This window comes from Lissotriton helveticus, chromosome 6, assembly GCF_964261635.1.
Source record: "Lissotriton helveticus chromosome 6, aLisHel1.1, whole genome shotgun sequence".
NCBI classification, from domain to species: Eukaryota; Metazoa; Chordata; class Amphibia; order Caudata; family Salamandridae; genus Lissotriton; species Lissotriton helveticus.
This window is the reverse complement of record NC_136067.1, coordinates 1,343,927,875-1,343,942,745: the sequence shown is the minus strand read 5'-3', so window position 1 is coordinate 1,343,942,745 and position 14,871 is coordinate 1,343,927,875. Positions and strand designations below refer to the sequence as shown.

General features: G+C 49.8%; 1 protein-coding gene across 2 annotated transcripts in view; it reads left to right on the top strand.

The window, feature by feature from the left end:
* Positions 1-14,871, top strand: part of TTC13 (tetratricopeptide repeat domain 13) — a 1,212,286-nt gene that overhangs the window by 651,389 nt on the left and 546,026 nt on the right. For both annotated transcript variants that reach the window (XM_078649075.1, XM_078649076.1), the window contains exon 14: positions 9,164-9,296. In XM_078649075.1, the coding sequence (XP_078505201.1) occupies positions 9,164-9,296 (133 nt within the window). The remainder of the gene's footprint in view (positions 1-9,163; positions 9,297-14,871) is intronic.

Sequence of the window (14,871 nt, the reverse complement as noted above, 5' to 3'; positions counted from 1 at the left end):
AGCCTCCACACTGCACGTGCTTCCCTTGGCCCATCTCCATTTATAGCCCCTCCTGCATCATCTTCTGTACCACTTGGATCCAGCTTCTCAGTCATACAAGGCTCCCATTCTCTAGAGATCCGGGGGTCTCTCCAGTGGTGGTTGTCACCTCACAATTTGTCCAAGGGCTCCGATCTCGATCCTTCTTCCTCAATGGTCCTGATGCAAGATGTGAATGCCATGAGGGAGGGGGTGGAGGTTCTGGGGAATTCCCAGGCCCAGGGCAGTAGGTCCCAGTTTGGGTCTCCTCAGTCCTCAAACTGGAGGGAATTGGTGGTGGTGTGGCAGGCACTTCTTTAGTTCTCTCCTTTCCTTTGGAACCATGCTGTCTGTGTACAGACCAACAACCAGGTTGTTCGTGCCTATGTCAACCGTCAAGGAGGATGCACTGGTCCCTGTTTCTCCTTTCATAGAAGATCGGTCTGTGAACCGAGAGGAATCTCCTCTCTCTCTCTCTCTCTCTCTCTCTCTCTCTCTCTCTCTTGGCAGTCTATCTTCCAGGGAAGGAGTGTGGGCCTGCTGATTATTTGAGCTGGGCGTTCCCCCTCGTCTGTGATCATGTGGATGCCGTCTCCCCTCTTCCAACAAATTCTCTCCAGATTTGACCTTCATTGACTTGATGTGTTTGCCTTGGAGGAGATGGCCCTTCTTTCTCAGTTTCAGAGCCCGATTCCCTTGAGGTTGGCCTGGGTGATAATGCCTTCCCCATCCAGTGGTTCCAGGGGCTCCTGTTTGCCATTCCCTCATTTCCCTTGATTGCCAGGGCCGTGAGGAAGCTTCGAGTGGACCAGGCAGAGGTTCTTCTGGTTGTTCCAGAATGGTCCAGTCAACTGTGGTTTCCTCTTCTTCAGGGTTTGGCTGTGTGTCTCCATTGGAGATTTCCTGTGCATCCCTCTCCCCTGCTTGCCCCTCTTCTCAGCTTGTAGTCTCTTCTGCGCCTCCGGCTGGGGGTATGGCACTTGAGAGGTTGACCTTGTTGGCTCAGGGTTGTTCGCTTGAAGTGGCCCAGCACATCTAGTTATCTTGCAGGCCTTCGACCCTAAAGTCTTACAATCATTAGAAGAACTTTGACTCATTGTGTAAGGGAAAGAGTCTGTCTCCTGTCTTGTTTCCTGTGATTCTGTCTGGGCGTTGAACTTGTTGAAAGATGGGTTTACGCTGGGTCTAGTGATCTCGACCCTCCGTGTCCAATGGGCCACCGTTTAAGCCTTTAGGGACACTGCTACGGCTTTTGGTGCTCCCTTGGTGGCACGCCTTTTTCTAAGTTTTTTGCTTCAATGCCCCCGCTCTCCGGTCCTCACCTAGGATCTCCCTTTGGTGCTTCAGGCACGGACTGGTCCTCCATTTGAACCCTTGGTTTTCGTTGACCTTATATTTCTTGCTGCAAAGGTTCTATTTTTGGTGGCAGTTTCTTTTGGTTGTCGTGTTGGTGAGTTTGGGGCTGTGTTTGCTTCGCCCCACTTTTTGTGTTTCTGTCCAGGTAAGGTGATTTCGTGCCCTAGTCAGTTTAATCTGCCCAAGGTCTTGCTTGACATCCACTGTCAGGATATTGTCTTTCCAGTGTTTTACTCTGACCCTTCTACTCTGTCCATTCTCTGTTTGTGTTGAGAGCTTTTTGCATCTATCTGGACAGTACCAGTCAGTTTCGACAAGTAGACTCCTTATTTGTTATATATGGTCTCTCTGGGAAGGGCCTCTAACCTTCTTTGCCCACTCTAACTCAAAGGGTAAAGTGTGCTGTGATCTGGTCTTACGAGTTTGCCCACCTTCCTCTTCCCTCTTCTGTCCAATGGCGGTCTACTGAGGGTGTTTTCTCATCTTGGGCAATGTTCAAGGGAGCTTCTCTGCATAACATTTGTAATGCTGCTATGTGGGCCTCTCCCAAACCATGTTTCCCACTACTATCTTCAGTTTGGAACGATACCTCCTGCTGATTTTGGCACTCATGTTTTATCTGCTGTACATATTCTGAAATGTTTTATTTTTTTTAATTAAATATTAAGTATGTGGCATCAGCCTTGGTTTCTGTGTACATCAATCACCGTTGTCTTGGGTATGGGCTCATGGATAAGGAATGGGATGGAAAGACGAACGAGGAGGTAATGCCCGCTTACTCACTGGTAATCTTCACTGCTCCGAGTCCTGGTCTTCGTGTTACATTCCTGGGCCCATCGCCCCCCCCCCCCTAGTTGCTGTCTGGATCATGTTTTTTTTCTTTCTATTGACATCTCTTTAGTTATCTCCGGCTCTCATGGTGACATTCTTCCTCCTTTATGTATGCTGGGTAGGCAGCGCCATATTGGTGCAAGTATTTTGATAATAGCTAAGTAATACGTTCTGTGGAGCAGGTGCTGCTCATGGATAAGGAATTGAACGGAAAGACCAGGACTCTGAGTAATGAAGATTACCAGTGAATAATCGGGCAGTACCTTCCATAGTCGTGATCCTCAGAAGAACATTCAGTTAAGCAGTATAATCTCATAAAATATTTCTGTGTGGTACAGTAAATTACATTTGGGCCCGCCACGTTTATGCTAATTTTTAAATATATTCATCTGCTAAACTTGCCATGTGTCAAACCGTAGTTATCCAGTATTATGGGTGTCTTTCATAGATTCACATGCCTGAATCTTTCCCCGTCGTCGAGATGGGAGTCCCCGGTATATAGAAAAGTAATGTCCTATAGACATACATAGAGAAAAGTAGGCCTAAGGGCCTTGCCTTAGTAGCCTATCTATGTTCTTTTGTAAAAAGGACCAAAATCCTGAAGGTAGCCAATCAGCTACCACCTCCCTCTAGAACCTTCCTGCCAGGAGCCTCAGTCTCTCAGATTTTCTACCGCACGTTGTGCTAGGGAGTCTCCACCTGAGTTCTCCTCAGGTTTCTTGGATTTATCTCTTTTCTTCAGCAAACAATGGCTGATCAGCAGAAGAAAGGTCTGTTCAGAGCCTGTTCATCTTGTGGTAAGAAGAGACTGCACGTCGATGACAAGCATGAAACTTGCCTCTACTGTCTTTATCCTGACCATTCTCCTAAAGAATGTAGGATTTGTAGAACATTCTCTACTAAGACTCTTAAAGACAGAGAAGGAAGACTGCTCCTCTGGTTGAAAAGACTAAAAACCAGAGATGATGTCATGTCCTCAGATGGCAGTGAAATGGCTTCAGTTTCATCAAAACTGTCCTTGAAGAGGCCAAGGGTTGCTTCCCCTAGCCCTACAGACGTTCCTCCTAAAAAGACTGCCACAAAGTCTTCTGAGGTATTGATATTGATATTGATATTGAGATGTATTTATAAAGCGCTCGTTCGCCCGGGGGCTTCATGGCGCTATAGACAGGGACACAACGCATCAGTCACAGGAAGCAAAAAGGAACTCATCAAAACGCTTGAGAAAAGAGCCATGTTTTCTCAATCTGTCACGTCTGTGAAGGATGTTCCCACCTTCAGAAAGCCAACGCAGTCATCGACGACGAGTTCGTCGACGTTTTCTTCAAGAAAAACCACCTATGTCTCCACATCGACGACGACGGTGTCGACTACAATGGCGTCGTCAGCCTCTTCATCGACGATGACGACCACTCAATCGTCGACGGCGGGTAAGCCACTGTCATCGATTGTACTTATAAAAAAGCAATCGACGTTGATCAAGGTTCCATCGACGTCATCGTCGACGGCGACGACGACACCGTCGACGACGAGACAAAAACCGTCGACACCTACAGTGTCGACGAAGACGCCATCGACAAAAGCAGCGTCGACGTCAAAGTCACCGTCGACGAGTATGCCGTCGACGATGAAGGCACCGTCGACGAGCACGCCGTCGACGACGAAGTCACCGTCGACAGGACCATCGACGCCGAAAGCACCATCTACGACAACATCGCCGACGACCGCACCGTCAACGACTGGACCGTCGACTACCTCATCGTCGACGATTGAAAAACAATCACCGTCGGCACCATCGACGACACCGACGACGACGTCGACGACGACAACATTGTCGACGCCATGGAAAAAATCAGATTTGATACCGCCAAAAAAGATTACTAAAAACCCTATTACACCAGATTTAACATCTCCAAGTAGGGTACAAAGATTACCCCCATCTTGTCTGCTACAAGATGATGAATCAGAAGATGACCAGTTCGATCAAGCTACTAGCCCATCGGATCTCCTTGTGAAATGTCAGAGCACAGATGACGATGGAGATGAGCTCATTTTTACGGAAGAGACTGTTCATGCACAAGTCCAGTCACAAGTCACTCCCATGATCTGCCTTCCAGCAGCTATAGTCACCGATCTACAATTCTTGATCCAAGACTATAAAAAACGATTTCCTGAATCACCAACGGCCCCTTCTACGGAGAAATCTCCAGCATCATCCAGACCGCAACCATCTCCAAAAACAAGACCACCACCTTTGGATATTCCTCAAGAGAGGGAAACAATTCATCACATTCAATCTTCTGATGAAGAGGGCGATGAACCAGAAGAAGAGAAGGTTTGAGACGACCTGTCCAATAACAGAGACGATGAAGATTATATCGCTCATTCTCCAGCCACACCTGAAACCAATACTTCGGAATCTCCGCCAGTGGATATTGGCGGATTCCATAATTTGGTAGAGAGAGCAGCCACTAGGTTCCACATGACCATGGAATCACATGAAACGGACTGTTTCCTATACGATTTTAAGGATCCAATCAAAAAGACGGCTAGATCAATTCCCATAATAGATCACATTTGGGAACAAGGTCAGCAACTAATGCAAACACCTGCATCGGTTTCAATAGTGGTACCTAGACTGGATAAGAAGTATAAGGCACCAACAACAGCACCTACCTGCCTTAATGCAGATCCCAAGCCGGATTCTGTAGTCCCCAAGCCGCACAAAAGAACTCTAGGAATCCGTCCTCTCCACTGTCAGCACCACCAGACAAGGAGGGCAGGAAATTGGACGGCATCGGCAAATGTTTTTCTACAACGTCAGCCATGACTATCAAGATAGCCAACGCCATTGCGCTACTAGGCAAATATAACAGACAATCGTGGGAAGACATTGTCCCGTACCTAGCAGATATACCTGAAGAATTAAAGGATGAGGTTCAATCGCTCCTTAAGGAGGGACAAATGTCAGCATCAGAAATCATCGATTCTGCTGTAGATGTCGCAATGACAGGCTTTAGACAGCTAGCAGGTGCAGCAGTTTTGCGCAGACAAGGATGGCTCAAAGCAACATCCTTCCGCCAGGAGGTCCAAACCAAAGTATTGGACATGCCCTATGACGGACAACACCTATTTGGAGAAAAAATAGATGAGGCCTTACAGACAATCAAAAAAGACACGGACACAGCACAAGCTCTCGGCACATTACAATTCAAAAACCAGTCCTTTCGAGGGCACAGGGGCAGGGGTCAACCCTCTTACAGAGGATCATATCAAGGAAAATCCTCTTATTCCTATAATCAAAACCGTTCGCAATACCAGCAGCGGCAACAGCAACAAGGTCGCCAGTCCTCCTACGGGAGATCAAACTTCAGGGGGAAAAACCAGAGGAAACCAGCCGGCGGACGCCAATGACCATTTCCAACAGCCAGTCCCTCCACCATCTCGTTCTTTCAAAATTGGAGGAAAATTGACACACTTCCTCCACAATTGCAGATTAATAACAACGGATCGGTGGGTACTCCAATTAATCCAACACGGACACTCATTGGAATTCAGTTCAATCCCCCCGTTAACTCCTCCTCGCAAGATTCAACACAGGCACCTAAGATTACTCCTTCAAGAAATCTCTTCAATGTTAAAAAAAGGAGCAATAGAGCGAGTTCCATCAGCTCAAAAAGGGAAGGGATTTTATTCCCGCTTCTTTCTCATACAACAGAAAAAGAAGAAATGGAGGCCCATACTAGATCTCAGGGCACTCAATACATTCTTGAAGAGCCAATCGTTTCGGATGGTAACCATCCAGGAAATCTTGGGATCTCTAGAGGAAGGAGATTTTATGACGTCTTTAGACCTGCAAGACGCATATTACCATATCCCAATACACAGGCGCCACAAACAGATTCGCAGTAGCAGGTCAACACTACCAATTCTGTGTCCTCCCATTCGGCCTCAAATCAGCGCCTCGTATTTTCACGAAGTGCCTCGCTCCTGTGGCAGCTTTCCTACGTCAGCAAGGACACCAGGTCTTCCCCTACCTGGACGACTGGCTGGTGAAGGCACCATCTATGACAGACGCACAAATGTCTTCCAACGCCTGTCTCAATATTTTCAAACGTCTAGGTCTGACACTCAACTACGAGAAGTCAACTTTACAGCCCTCCAAGGTTATAACATTCCTGGGGGCGACTCTAAATACGACCTCTTCCAAAGCATTCCCGTCTCGGGAAAGGAAACACAAACTAATCACTCTGGCCACCGCAGTGTCTTCAAGGAACACCATCAAAGTCCGTACTTTCAAGTCCCTCCTAGGGATGATGTCCTCTTGCATACTACTCATTCCACACTATCGGCTCAGAATGCGCCCCCTCCAGGAGGCCTTGACCAAGCTGTGGACTCAATGTACAGGTTCTTTCGAGGTTCACATCATCATTACTCGACAAATAACCAAGGCCTTACTCTGGTGGAGAACAGCCAAGAACCTATCAAAAGGTCTAACGTTCCTGATGCCTGCAACTCCACATAACTGCAGATGCTTCTCTAGAAGGATGGGGGGCAGTCCTTCAAGAATTACAAATCAGTGGCAAGTGGACAGAACAAGAAAGGAAACTACATATCAACCTCCTAGAACTGAGGGCGGTTCTCCTATCTCTCCAAGCCTTCCTCCCTCGCATCAAAAACTCAGCAGTGCTTGTAAGAACGGACAACACAACAACAATGCACTACTTGAACAAGCAGGGAGGGACACGTTCACTAACACTATCTCGCGAATCGCAAAACATCTGGAACTGGCTAGTACACAACAACATCACACTAACAGCAGAGTATGTCCCAGGCAAGGACAACGTCATAGCGGACGCTCTAAGCAGACAGAGGTCTCTGTCCCACGAATGGGAACTCAACCAAAAAGTGCTGAACAACATTTTCTCGGAATGGGGGAGACCGCAAATAGACCTCTTTGCCACCAGGGAGAACGCCAAATGCCACAACTTCGCAAGCTGGCATCCCCAACCGCGGTCACTAGGAAATGCATTTTCCATCGCATGGCGCAACGTGTTTGCGTACGCATTTCCGCCATTTCCCCTGATAACAAGAGTCATTCGGAAAATGAAAACGGACCACTGCACCTTGAGCCTCATTGCCCCATACTGGCTGAGGCAGCATTGGTTCACGGACCTCCGTCGCCTCTCAGTCCAACCATCAATCCATCTGGGCCAACATCCCTCTCTACTCTCGATGTCCAAAGGCCAAGTACTTCACCCGAATCTGAAATCTCTCAGATTATCGGCATGGCTCCTGAGTACCGAGAGTTCTACCAACTAAACATCCCGCAGGAGTGCAAAGAAGTTCTAGCTAAGGCAAGAGCAGTCAGCACAAACAAAACGTATTCCTTGAAATGGAAACGCTTTTGTGTTTGGTGTATGGCCAACGATCTCCATCCCTTACGGATCACTCCGGAGCAGTTACTACCATATTTATTACATCTGGCACAATCGGGACTTGCCCATGCCTCTATCAGAGTTCATCTGGCAGCAATCTCCCGCTTTACAAGAACTTCAAAAGGACCCTCTCTATGGTCCCACAGATTAATAAAGCAATTCCTTAAAGGGCTCTATAGATCATTTCCACGGCCACGAAGAGTTCCACCAACATGGCACCTTAATGTGGTACTCAACCAATTGATGAAACAGCCGTTTGAGCCCATCCATAGGGCTGATCTCAAATACATTTCATGGAAAACAGCACTTCTTTTGGCTTTGACCTCAGCGAGACGGGTCAGTGAGTTACAAGCTCTTTCCATACGAGATCCTTTCATGCAGTTCAAAGAAGACAGAGTGATTTTAAGAACTAATCCTCACTTCATTCCTAAAGTCCCCTCGGACTTCCATTTAAATGAACCACTCGTACTCAGATCATTCTTCCCAAATCCCAGTACTGCAGCTGAAAGATCCCTTCACTCTTTGGACCTAAAAAGATGTCTTAAATTTTACCTAGACAAAACAAAACATTTCAGAAAAACGAATCAGCTTTTTATCGCTTTCAGCAGACCAAGAAAAGGCATGCCACTTTCCAAACAAAGCATTTCACGATGGATATCATCTGCAATTGCCTTTTGCCATGACAAAGCCGGACGTCCATTACATTCCAAAGTCCGAGCTCATTCCACAAGAGCTGTGTCCACATCGGCGGCACTATTCGCTGGAGTGCCGATTCTGGACATTTGCAGGGCAGCCTGGATACGGAACTGATGCAGGATGCAGCTGTGGGCCAGGCTGTACTTCGTCATCTATTCCAGTAAGATGAGCCTTCCTCCTTCCCACCATCCTGTACTTGTATGCACATTTCTTTACTTTATTCTTTGTACTTGTTGATGGTTTCTAGTCGCATGATATGCATTATCTCAGACTGCTCATAATGTTCCATCACAAATGTGCATAATATATTGCTTGCTACTCTGATTCAGGCATGTGAATCTATGAAAGACACCCATAATACTGGATAAGAAATGCGTTACTTACCTGTAACTGCAGTTATCCAGTATTGGTGTCTTTCATAGATTCACATGCAACCCTCCCGTCTCCCCAGGAAGGTCGCATCTCTCCCTCTATAACATATATTACGTCTACCTAGCTTGGTGCGTACGAAAATCTGAGAGACTGAGGCTCCTGGCAGGAAGGTTCTAGAGGGAGGTGGTAGCTGATTGGCTACCTTCAGGATTTTGGTCCTTTTTACAAAAGAACATAGATAGGCTACTAAGGCAAGGCCCTTAGGCCTACTTTTCTCTATGTATGTCTATAGGACATTACTTTTCTATATACCGGGGACTCCCATCTCGACGACGGGGAAAGATTCAGGCATGTGAATCTATGAAAGACACCAATACTGGATAACTGCAGTTACAGGTAAGTAACGCATTTCTTATATAAAATCTATTTTAATTGTCCCTTCGTTTTTTCAGCAATGGGTCTTGCTACATTGGAAGTAATGCAAGCCCTGCAGCGAACGTGGATGAATTCTAAAGTTCGAATGAATGGAAAAACAAGGCTCATGCAGTGGAGAGATATGTTTGATATAGCAGTGAAATGGAGACGGTAAGAACAAAAACATTCAGAATTATGTACCAGAAAGCTAGAAAAATAAACTAGGAAATGCATTAAGATGGTTTTGCATCAGCTTAGTATCTGGTCACAGTAATAATAACTTATTTAGGTTGGCTATCATCATTGATATTACATGAATGTGTATACTGGATTTAATATAGTGCAGACCTAGCTATAAATCAGTTAAGTGCTTCATAGCGGAGTTTTGCACTACACGAACCACATAATAGCTGAAGTCTTATCTATTCTGATTCTTTTATTTTAAATAATGAGGCTCATTTTAGCTTACATTTGGCCTGGCTTGTACTTTTTCCTGTGCCACTAACCTTGGTTCTTTGATTGTGTCCACGAGTAATTTTTAAGTGGAGGCTACAAATCTATTGTAGCATATAACTTCCCAGGCATACCCCTACCAGGATTCAAGTTGACTTTGCCCTTTCCCCTGTCTACAGGCAGCTGGGGTTCCCGCTAGTAAATGGAAAATTGCCATACAATGCTTCACAAGGACTACCCCATACATGATTACTGGCAAAGGGGTATCACAGGGTTGAATTGGGGCTCAACAAGGCCAGAAGATACCTAGGAGTGGGAAACATCCTCAACAAAGACTCCGGAACGACGAGTTCCAGAGTCACGCAAGCCGATCAACGACTTGTCCGAACAATGACTTAGCCTTAACAACGCATGTGCGGGGTTAAGGCTAAGTCGGTCTAGTGTTCGTGCAGGATGGAGTTCAGAGGAGCGTTGGACAGGAACAGGTAAGAGGGGTTCATGGGTGGAGGGGAAGGGGTTGTGTTCGTTTTTGGGGGATGGGAGAGGTTCATGGGGTGGGGTGGGGTGAGTTGTGTTAGTTTTTTGAGGATGGGAGGGATTCATGGGGGTGGGGGGTCATGTTAGTTTTTAAGGGTTGGGGTTTGAGTTGGTTTTAGGGGGTGGCGTGCTTCGGGTTAGGTTTCGGGATAGTTTTTAGGGGGTGGGAGGTTTGTTAGTTTTAAGGGGTAGGGGCTCGGGTTCGTTTTTATGGTGTGGGGGCATTTGGGTAATTTTAAGGGGTAGTTTTTAGGGATTGGGAGGGGGTCGAGTTAGGTTTTCGTATGTAGGGGATTCGGGGTAGTTTTTAGGGCGTGGTAGGGGGTTAGGAGTAGTTTCTAGGGGGTGTGTGGGGTACAGATTAGTTTCTAGGGGGTGGGTTTTCGGGATAGTTTTAAGGAGGTTGGGGGGTGAACTTAGGGCTCAGGGGGAGTAGGGTTGGGTGGTCAACTCAGCCATGGGTAGCTGTTTACGATGCAAGCCTTTACTACAAAATATCGTGGTAAAGCTAGTCATGGTTATGTAAAACGAGGTCGTAGTAGAGACCGCATTGTTCAGGGAGGCGTTGTAAAGGAACTCGTTGTTCTGACATACAAGGTCGGGAAACATCCTTAACAACAACTCCAGAACAACGAGCTCCGGAGTCACGCAATCCGAACAATGACTTGCCCGAACAACGACTTAGCATTAACTACGCATGTGCGTGGTTAAGGTTAATTCAGTCTAGTGTTTGTGCAGGGCGGAGTTCAGAGGAGCTTTGCACAGGAACAGATAAGAGGGGTTCGGGAGTGGAGGGGAGGTTTGTGTTAGTTTTTTGGGGGTGGGAGAGGTTTGTATTCGTTTTTACGGGGTGGAGGGTTTGAGTTCGTTTTTTAGGGGTGCGGGGTTCAGATTAGTTTTTAGGGAGTGAGGGGTTTGGGGTAGATTTTAGGGGGTGTGGGATTTGGGGTAGTTTTAAAGGGTAGTTTTTAGGGGGTAGGAGGGTTTGTGATAGTTTTTTTTTCACAACCAATTTTATTGAGCAAATGAGCATTGAGAATGTGGCATCTCCACAACCGAAGAACACCACGACAGTATCAAAACAGCAATTACATAGGCAGCAAATGCGAGAGTAGACTCATAAAATATGCTCAGTATAGAAACACCCCAGTGACCCACCCTAACCCACAACTCCACCCCCCCAGCCCCGGACACCCCCCAACCCCCCCACCACACGTGCATAGAAAGCAATACAGAAAAGCAAGTAGGTGCAGCGCCACCAGGGCAATGTTACTGCGGGCCAACAGTGTCACCGTGATCAAATGTCCTCCTCACGCTCCGCTGGGGGGTCCAGGAGTAGACCACGATAGTCAGCCCAACGCTTCCAAATTTTGAAGTGCTTGTGGGGACAGCCCCGTGCTTCAAAGACCGGCCTCTCCAGACCCATGAAGTAATCCAGCCCCGCCTTCCAAGCAGAAAGGGGGGGGGCCCTCACCGCTTTCCATGCCCGGGCCAGGTCTCGCTTGGCCACAACCAGCCCCAAGAGCAGCAAATGACGCTTATATATGTTACCCCCAATCCCTTCCATGATGTGCAGTAGGCCTAACCGGTGGGTACGAGGAAGGTCCCAGCCCAGCACCTCAGCCAGGCAACTCCACACACCCCTCCAGAACCCAGTCAGCCGGCCACACGTCCACACAGTATGCAGTAAGGACCCAGGCACCGACCCACAGCGCAAGCATTCCGGGGATGCAATCAAACCAGCTTTCCACAATCGTTCACGTGTATAGTATGCCCGATGCAGGTACTTGAATTGAATGAGCCGGAGCCGGATAGCAATGGCAGTTCCACGTGGGGACTCCAGCGCCTCCCTCCAATCGTCTTCATCGAGGGGACCCACGTCCATCTCCCATGCCTCTCGAAGGGAGTGTAGGGTGGAGGAGCAGTGGACAACAAGTGTCTGGTATATCTTGGAGACCTTTCTGTCTCCCAAGTCTCCCATAAACACCTTGGCCTCGATCGGGCTAAACTCTGGCAAGGAGTCGAGACCGGCGATGCTCAGGGCGAGGGCATGGCGCAGCTGAAGGTAGCGGAAGAATTGGGACTGAGGCATCTGGAATTCCATGCGGAGCTCCTCGAAGGATTTGAGAGTGGTGCCCGACACGACCTGGCCCAGTTGTGTAACCCCTATGGCCTCCCAACCCTCAAAGCCGGCCAGAGCCGCTAGCTCTGGGAGCAGACCATTATGCCAAAGCGGCGTCTCAGCCGTCAACTTGCCCCACCATCCCATGCGGCGCAAGGATTGTCGCCACACGGCAAAGACCACCCTTGTGACCGAGGGCAATCCACGACGCAGGCGAGCCGAATACAGAATGGTGTGGAGCGTACGGTCACCCATGAGTGACCGTTCCAGGGCGTAGGCCGGATCGCTTCTATCGCCGTACCACCACTCATTAAGAACAAGTAACTGGGAAGCCTGATAGTAGGAGAGGAGGTCCGAGGTGGCCAGGCCGCCACAGTATGTGGACAGAAAACACGTCTTCAGTGCTACTCTGGCCGCACCCCCATCCCACAGGAAACGACCCAAAACAGAGTTAACCTGACGGAACCATTCCAGGCCGATGGGGTATGGGAAATTCTGGAGCTGGTACAGTAGACGCGGAAGCGCCACCATCTTGAAGATGGCCGATCTACCAAAGATGGTGAGCGGCATCCTGGACCAAGTTTTGACATCAGCCTGTACCCGTTCCCACACCGGCAGGACTCCACGCGCCCAGGCCACAACCCGCGACTCCGATAGAAAAACGCCCAAGTACTTTAGGCCTCCCGTCGCCACTCGCAACTCCGCAGCCCAGGGGTCGGCAACCACTCCGCCGCCCAGCACCCACAGGGTCGATTTGTTAAGGTTGAGACGGAGGCCCGATGCCTCGCCGAACGCCCGCATAATCTCCAGGACCCGGGGGCCCGAGCGCTGCAGGTCGGTGAGAAAGAAGAGGACGTCGTCCGCATACAGCGCAATTCTGTCCGCCAGGTCCCCATTCCAGACAAAGCCACACAATCGAGCATCCACTCGTACCCGCGACGCCAGGGGCTCCATGGCAAGGGCAAACAGATACGGGGACAGGGGGCAGCCCTGCCGAGTGCCACGTCTTATATGGAAACGCCCAGAGGTAGCTCCGGCCACACGGACCGAGGCCGTCACGTTAGTGTAGAGGAGACGGACATATGACAGGAAAACCGGCCCCAGGTTGAGGCGGGCCAGGAGGGCAAACAGATAAGCCCAACTCACAGAATCAAAGGCCCTGTCCATATCTGCCAAGAAGAGTGCCGCCTGCTCATCGCTAGCTCCCATAGCATCCACTGCCGCTTGCGCCCGTCGGATGTTGTGTCGGGTGGCCCTCCCTGGCATGAATCCAGCCTGGTCTGGGTGGACCAGGTCAGTGATGTGGGGTAGCAGGCGGTTCGCTAAGGCCTTAGCCAGGATCTTAGCCTCGATGTTTAACAAGGAAATAGGCCGGTAAGAGTCGTATCTGTCCGGCTCCCTGCCCGGTTTTAAGAAGACCACGATCTCGGCATGGCGCCAGTCCGGCGGCATCTCCCCTTGAACCCGCGCCGCCTCCAGGGCACGCCGATAATGGGGCCCCAGCTGGACGTGAAACTTTTTATAGAATTCGCACGGGTAGCCACTCGGGCCGGGCGCCTTCCCGGCATTCAGTTGACCAAGGGCCTCCCCGAGTTCCTCAGCCGTGAGCGGGGCGTCCAGGGCGGTCCTGGTCTCATCAGGAACGGCCCGCGGTAGCAGGTCGTCAAGATAAGCGGAGATCCCACTCTCCTCCAGTTGGTCACAAGGGGCGTACTGCGTCTCGTAATAGCGGGCAAAGCTGGCCGCCAATAGAGCTGGGTCAGTCATAACTGAGCCGTCCTCAGCCGTAAGACCCGGCAACACAAGAGGCTGGAAAGTCGCCTGACACAACCTGTGTAGCATAGTGCAGGATTTGTCGCCCCACTGGTATACCCTGCTGCGCGTGGCGAGCCACGCCTGCCGGGCTTCATCATGTAAGACGGAGGCATACGATTGTTGGGCCTGTAGGAGCCGCCGCACCATGTCGTCGTCGCTCCCAAGACTACCACGCCGTTCCAACTCCTCCACACGGGCGGCAGCGGTCACAATGGCCTCCTGATGCTTCCGCCTAGCAGCCACACACCATGCAATGTCAATACCCCGTAACGTGGGTTTCAGCGCCTCCCACACCACCATCGCATCCACATCACCCACAAGATTCTCACGCCAATAATGATCAATCACCACGCGCAGGTGATGCACGTACTCGGGCCGTTGCAGCTGCCAGGACGACATCCGCCATCTAAACGGCTGTCGTTGGGAAGGGAGGGTCATAGTCGCCAGGACCGGGGAGTGATCAGACAGGCCCCTGGGGAGTATCACCGCATCCTTGACTCGACTCAGACAGGCACCCGGCACAAACAGATAGTCCAGCCTTGAAAAGGACCCATGCACCGCCGACACAAATGTGAATTCACGCACAGCAGGATGAAAGTGGCGCCACACATCAACCCATCCCAGGCCACTCGCAGTCGCGCTCAATCTGGTGGGAGCTGCAGCGGGGGGGGGATCCACCACAACCGGCGCCCGCCTCCGACGATCCAGGCCCACATCCATAACCTCATTCCAGTCACCTCCCACCATGGTCAGCACCTCCGGAATCTCATCCCACAGCGCGAACAGCCGCTCAGACAGGGCCCATTGGAGAGGGGGGGG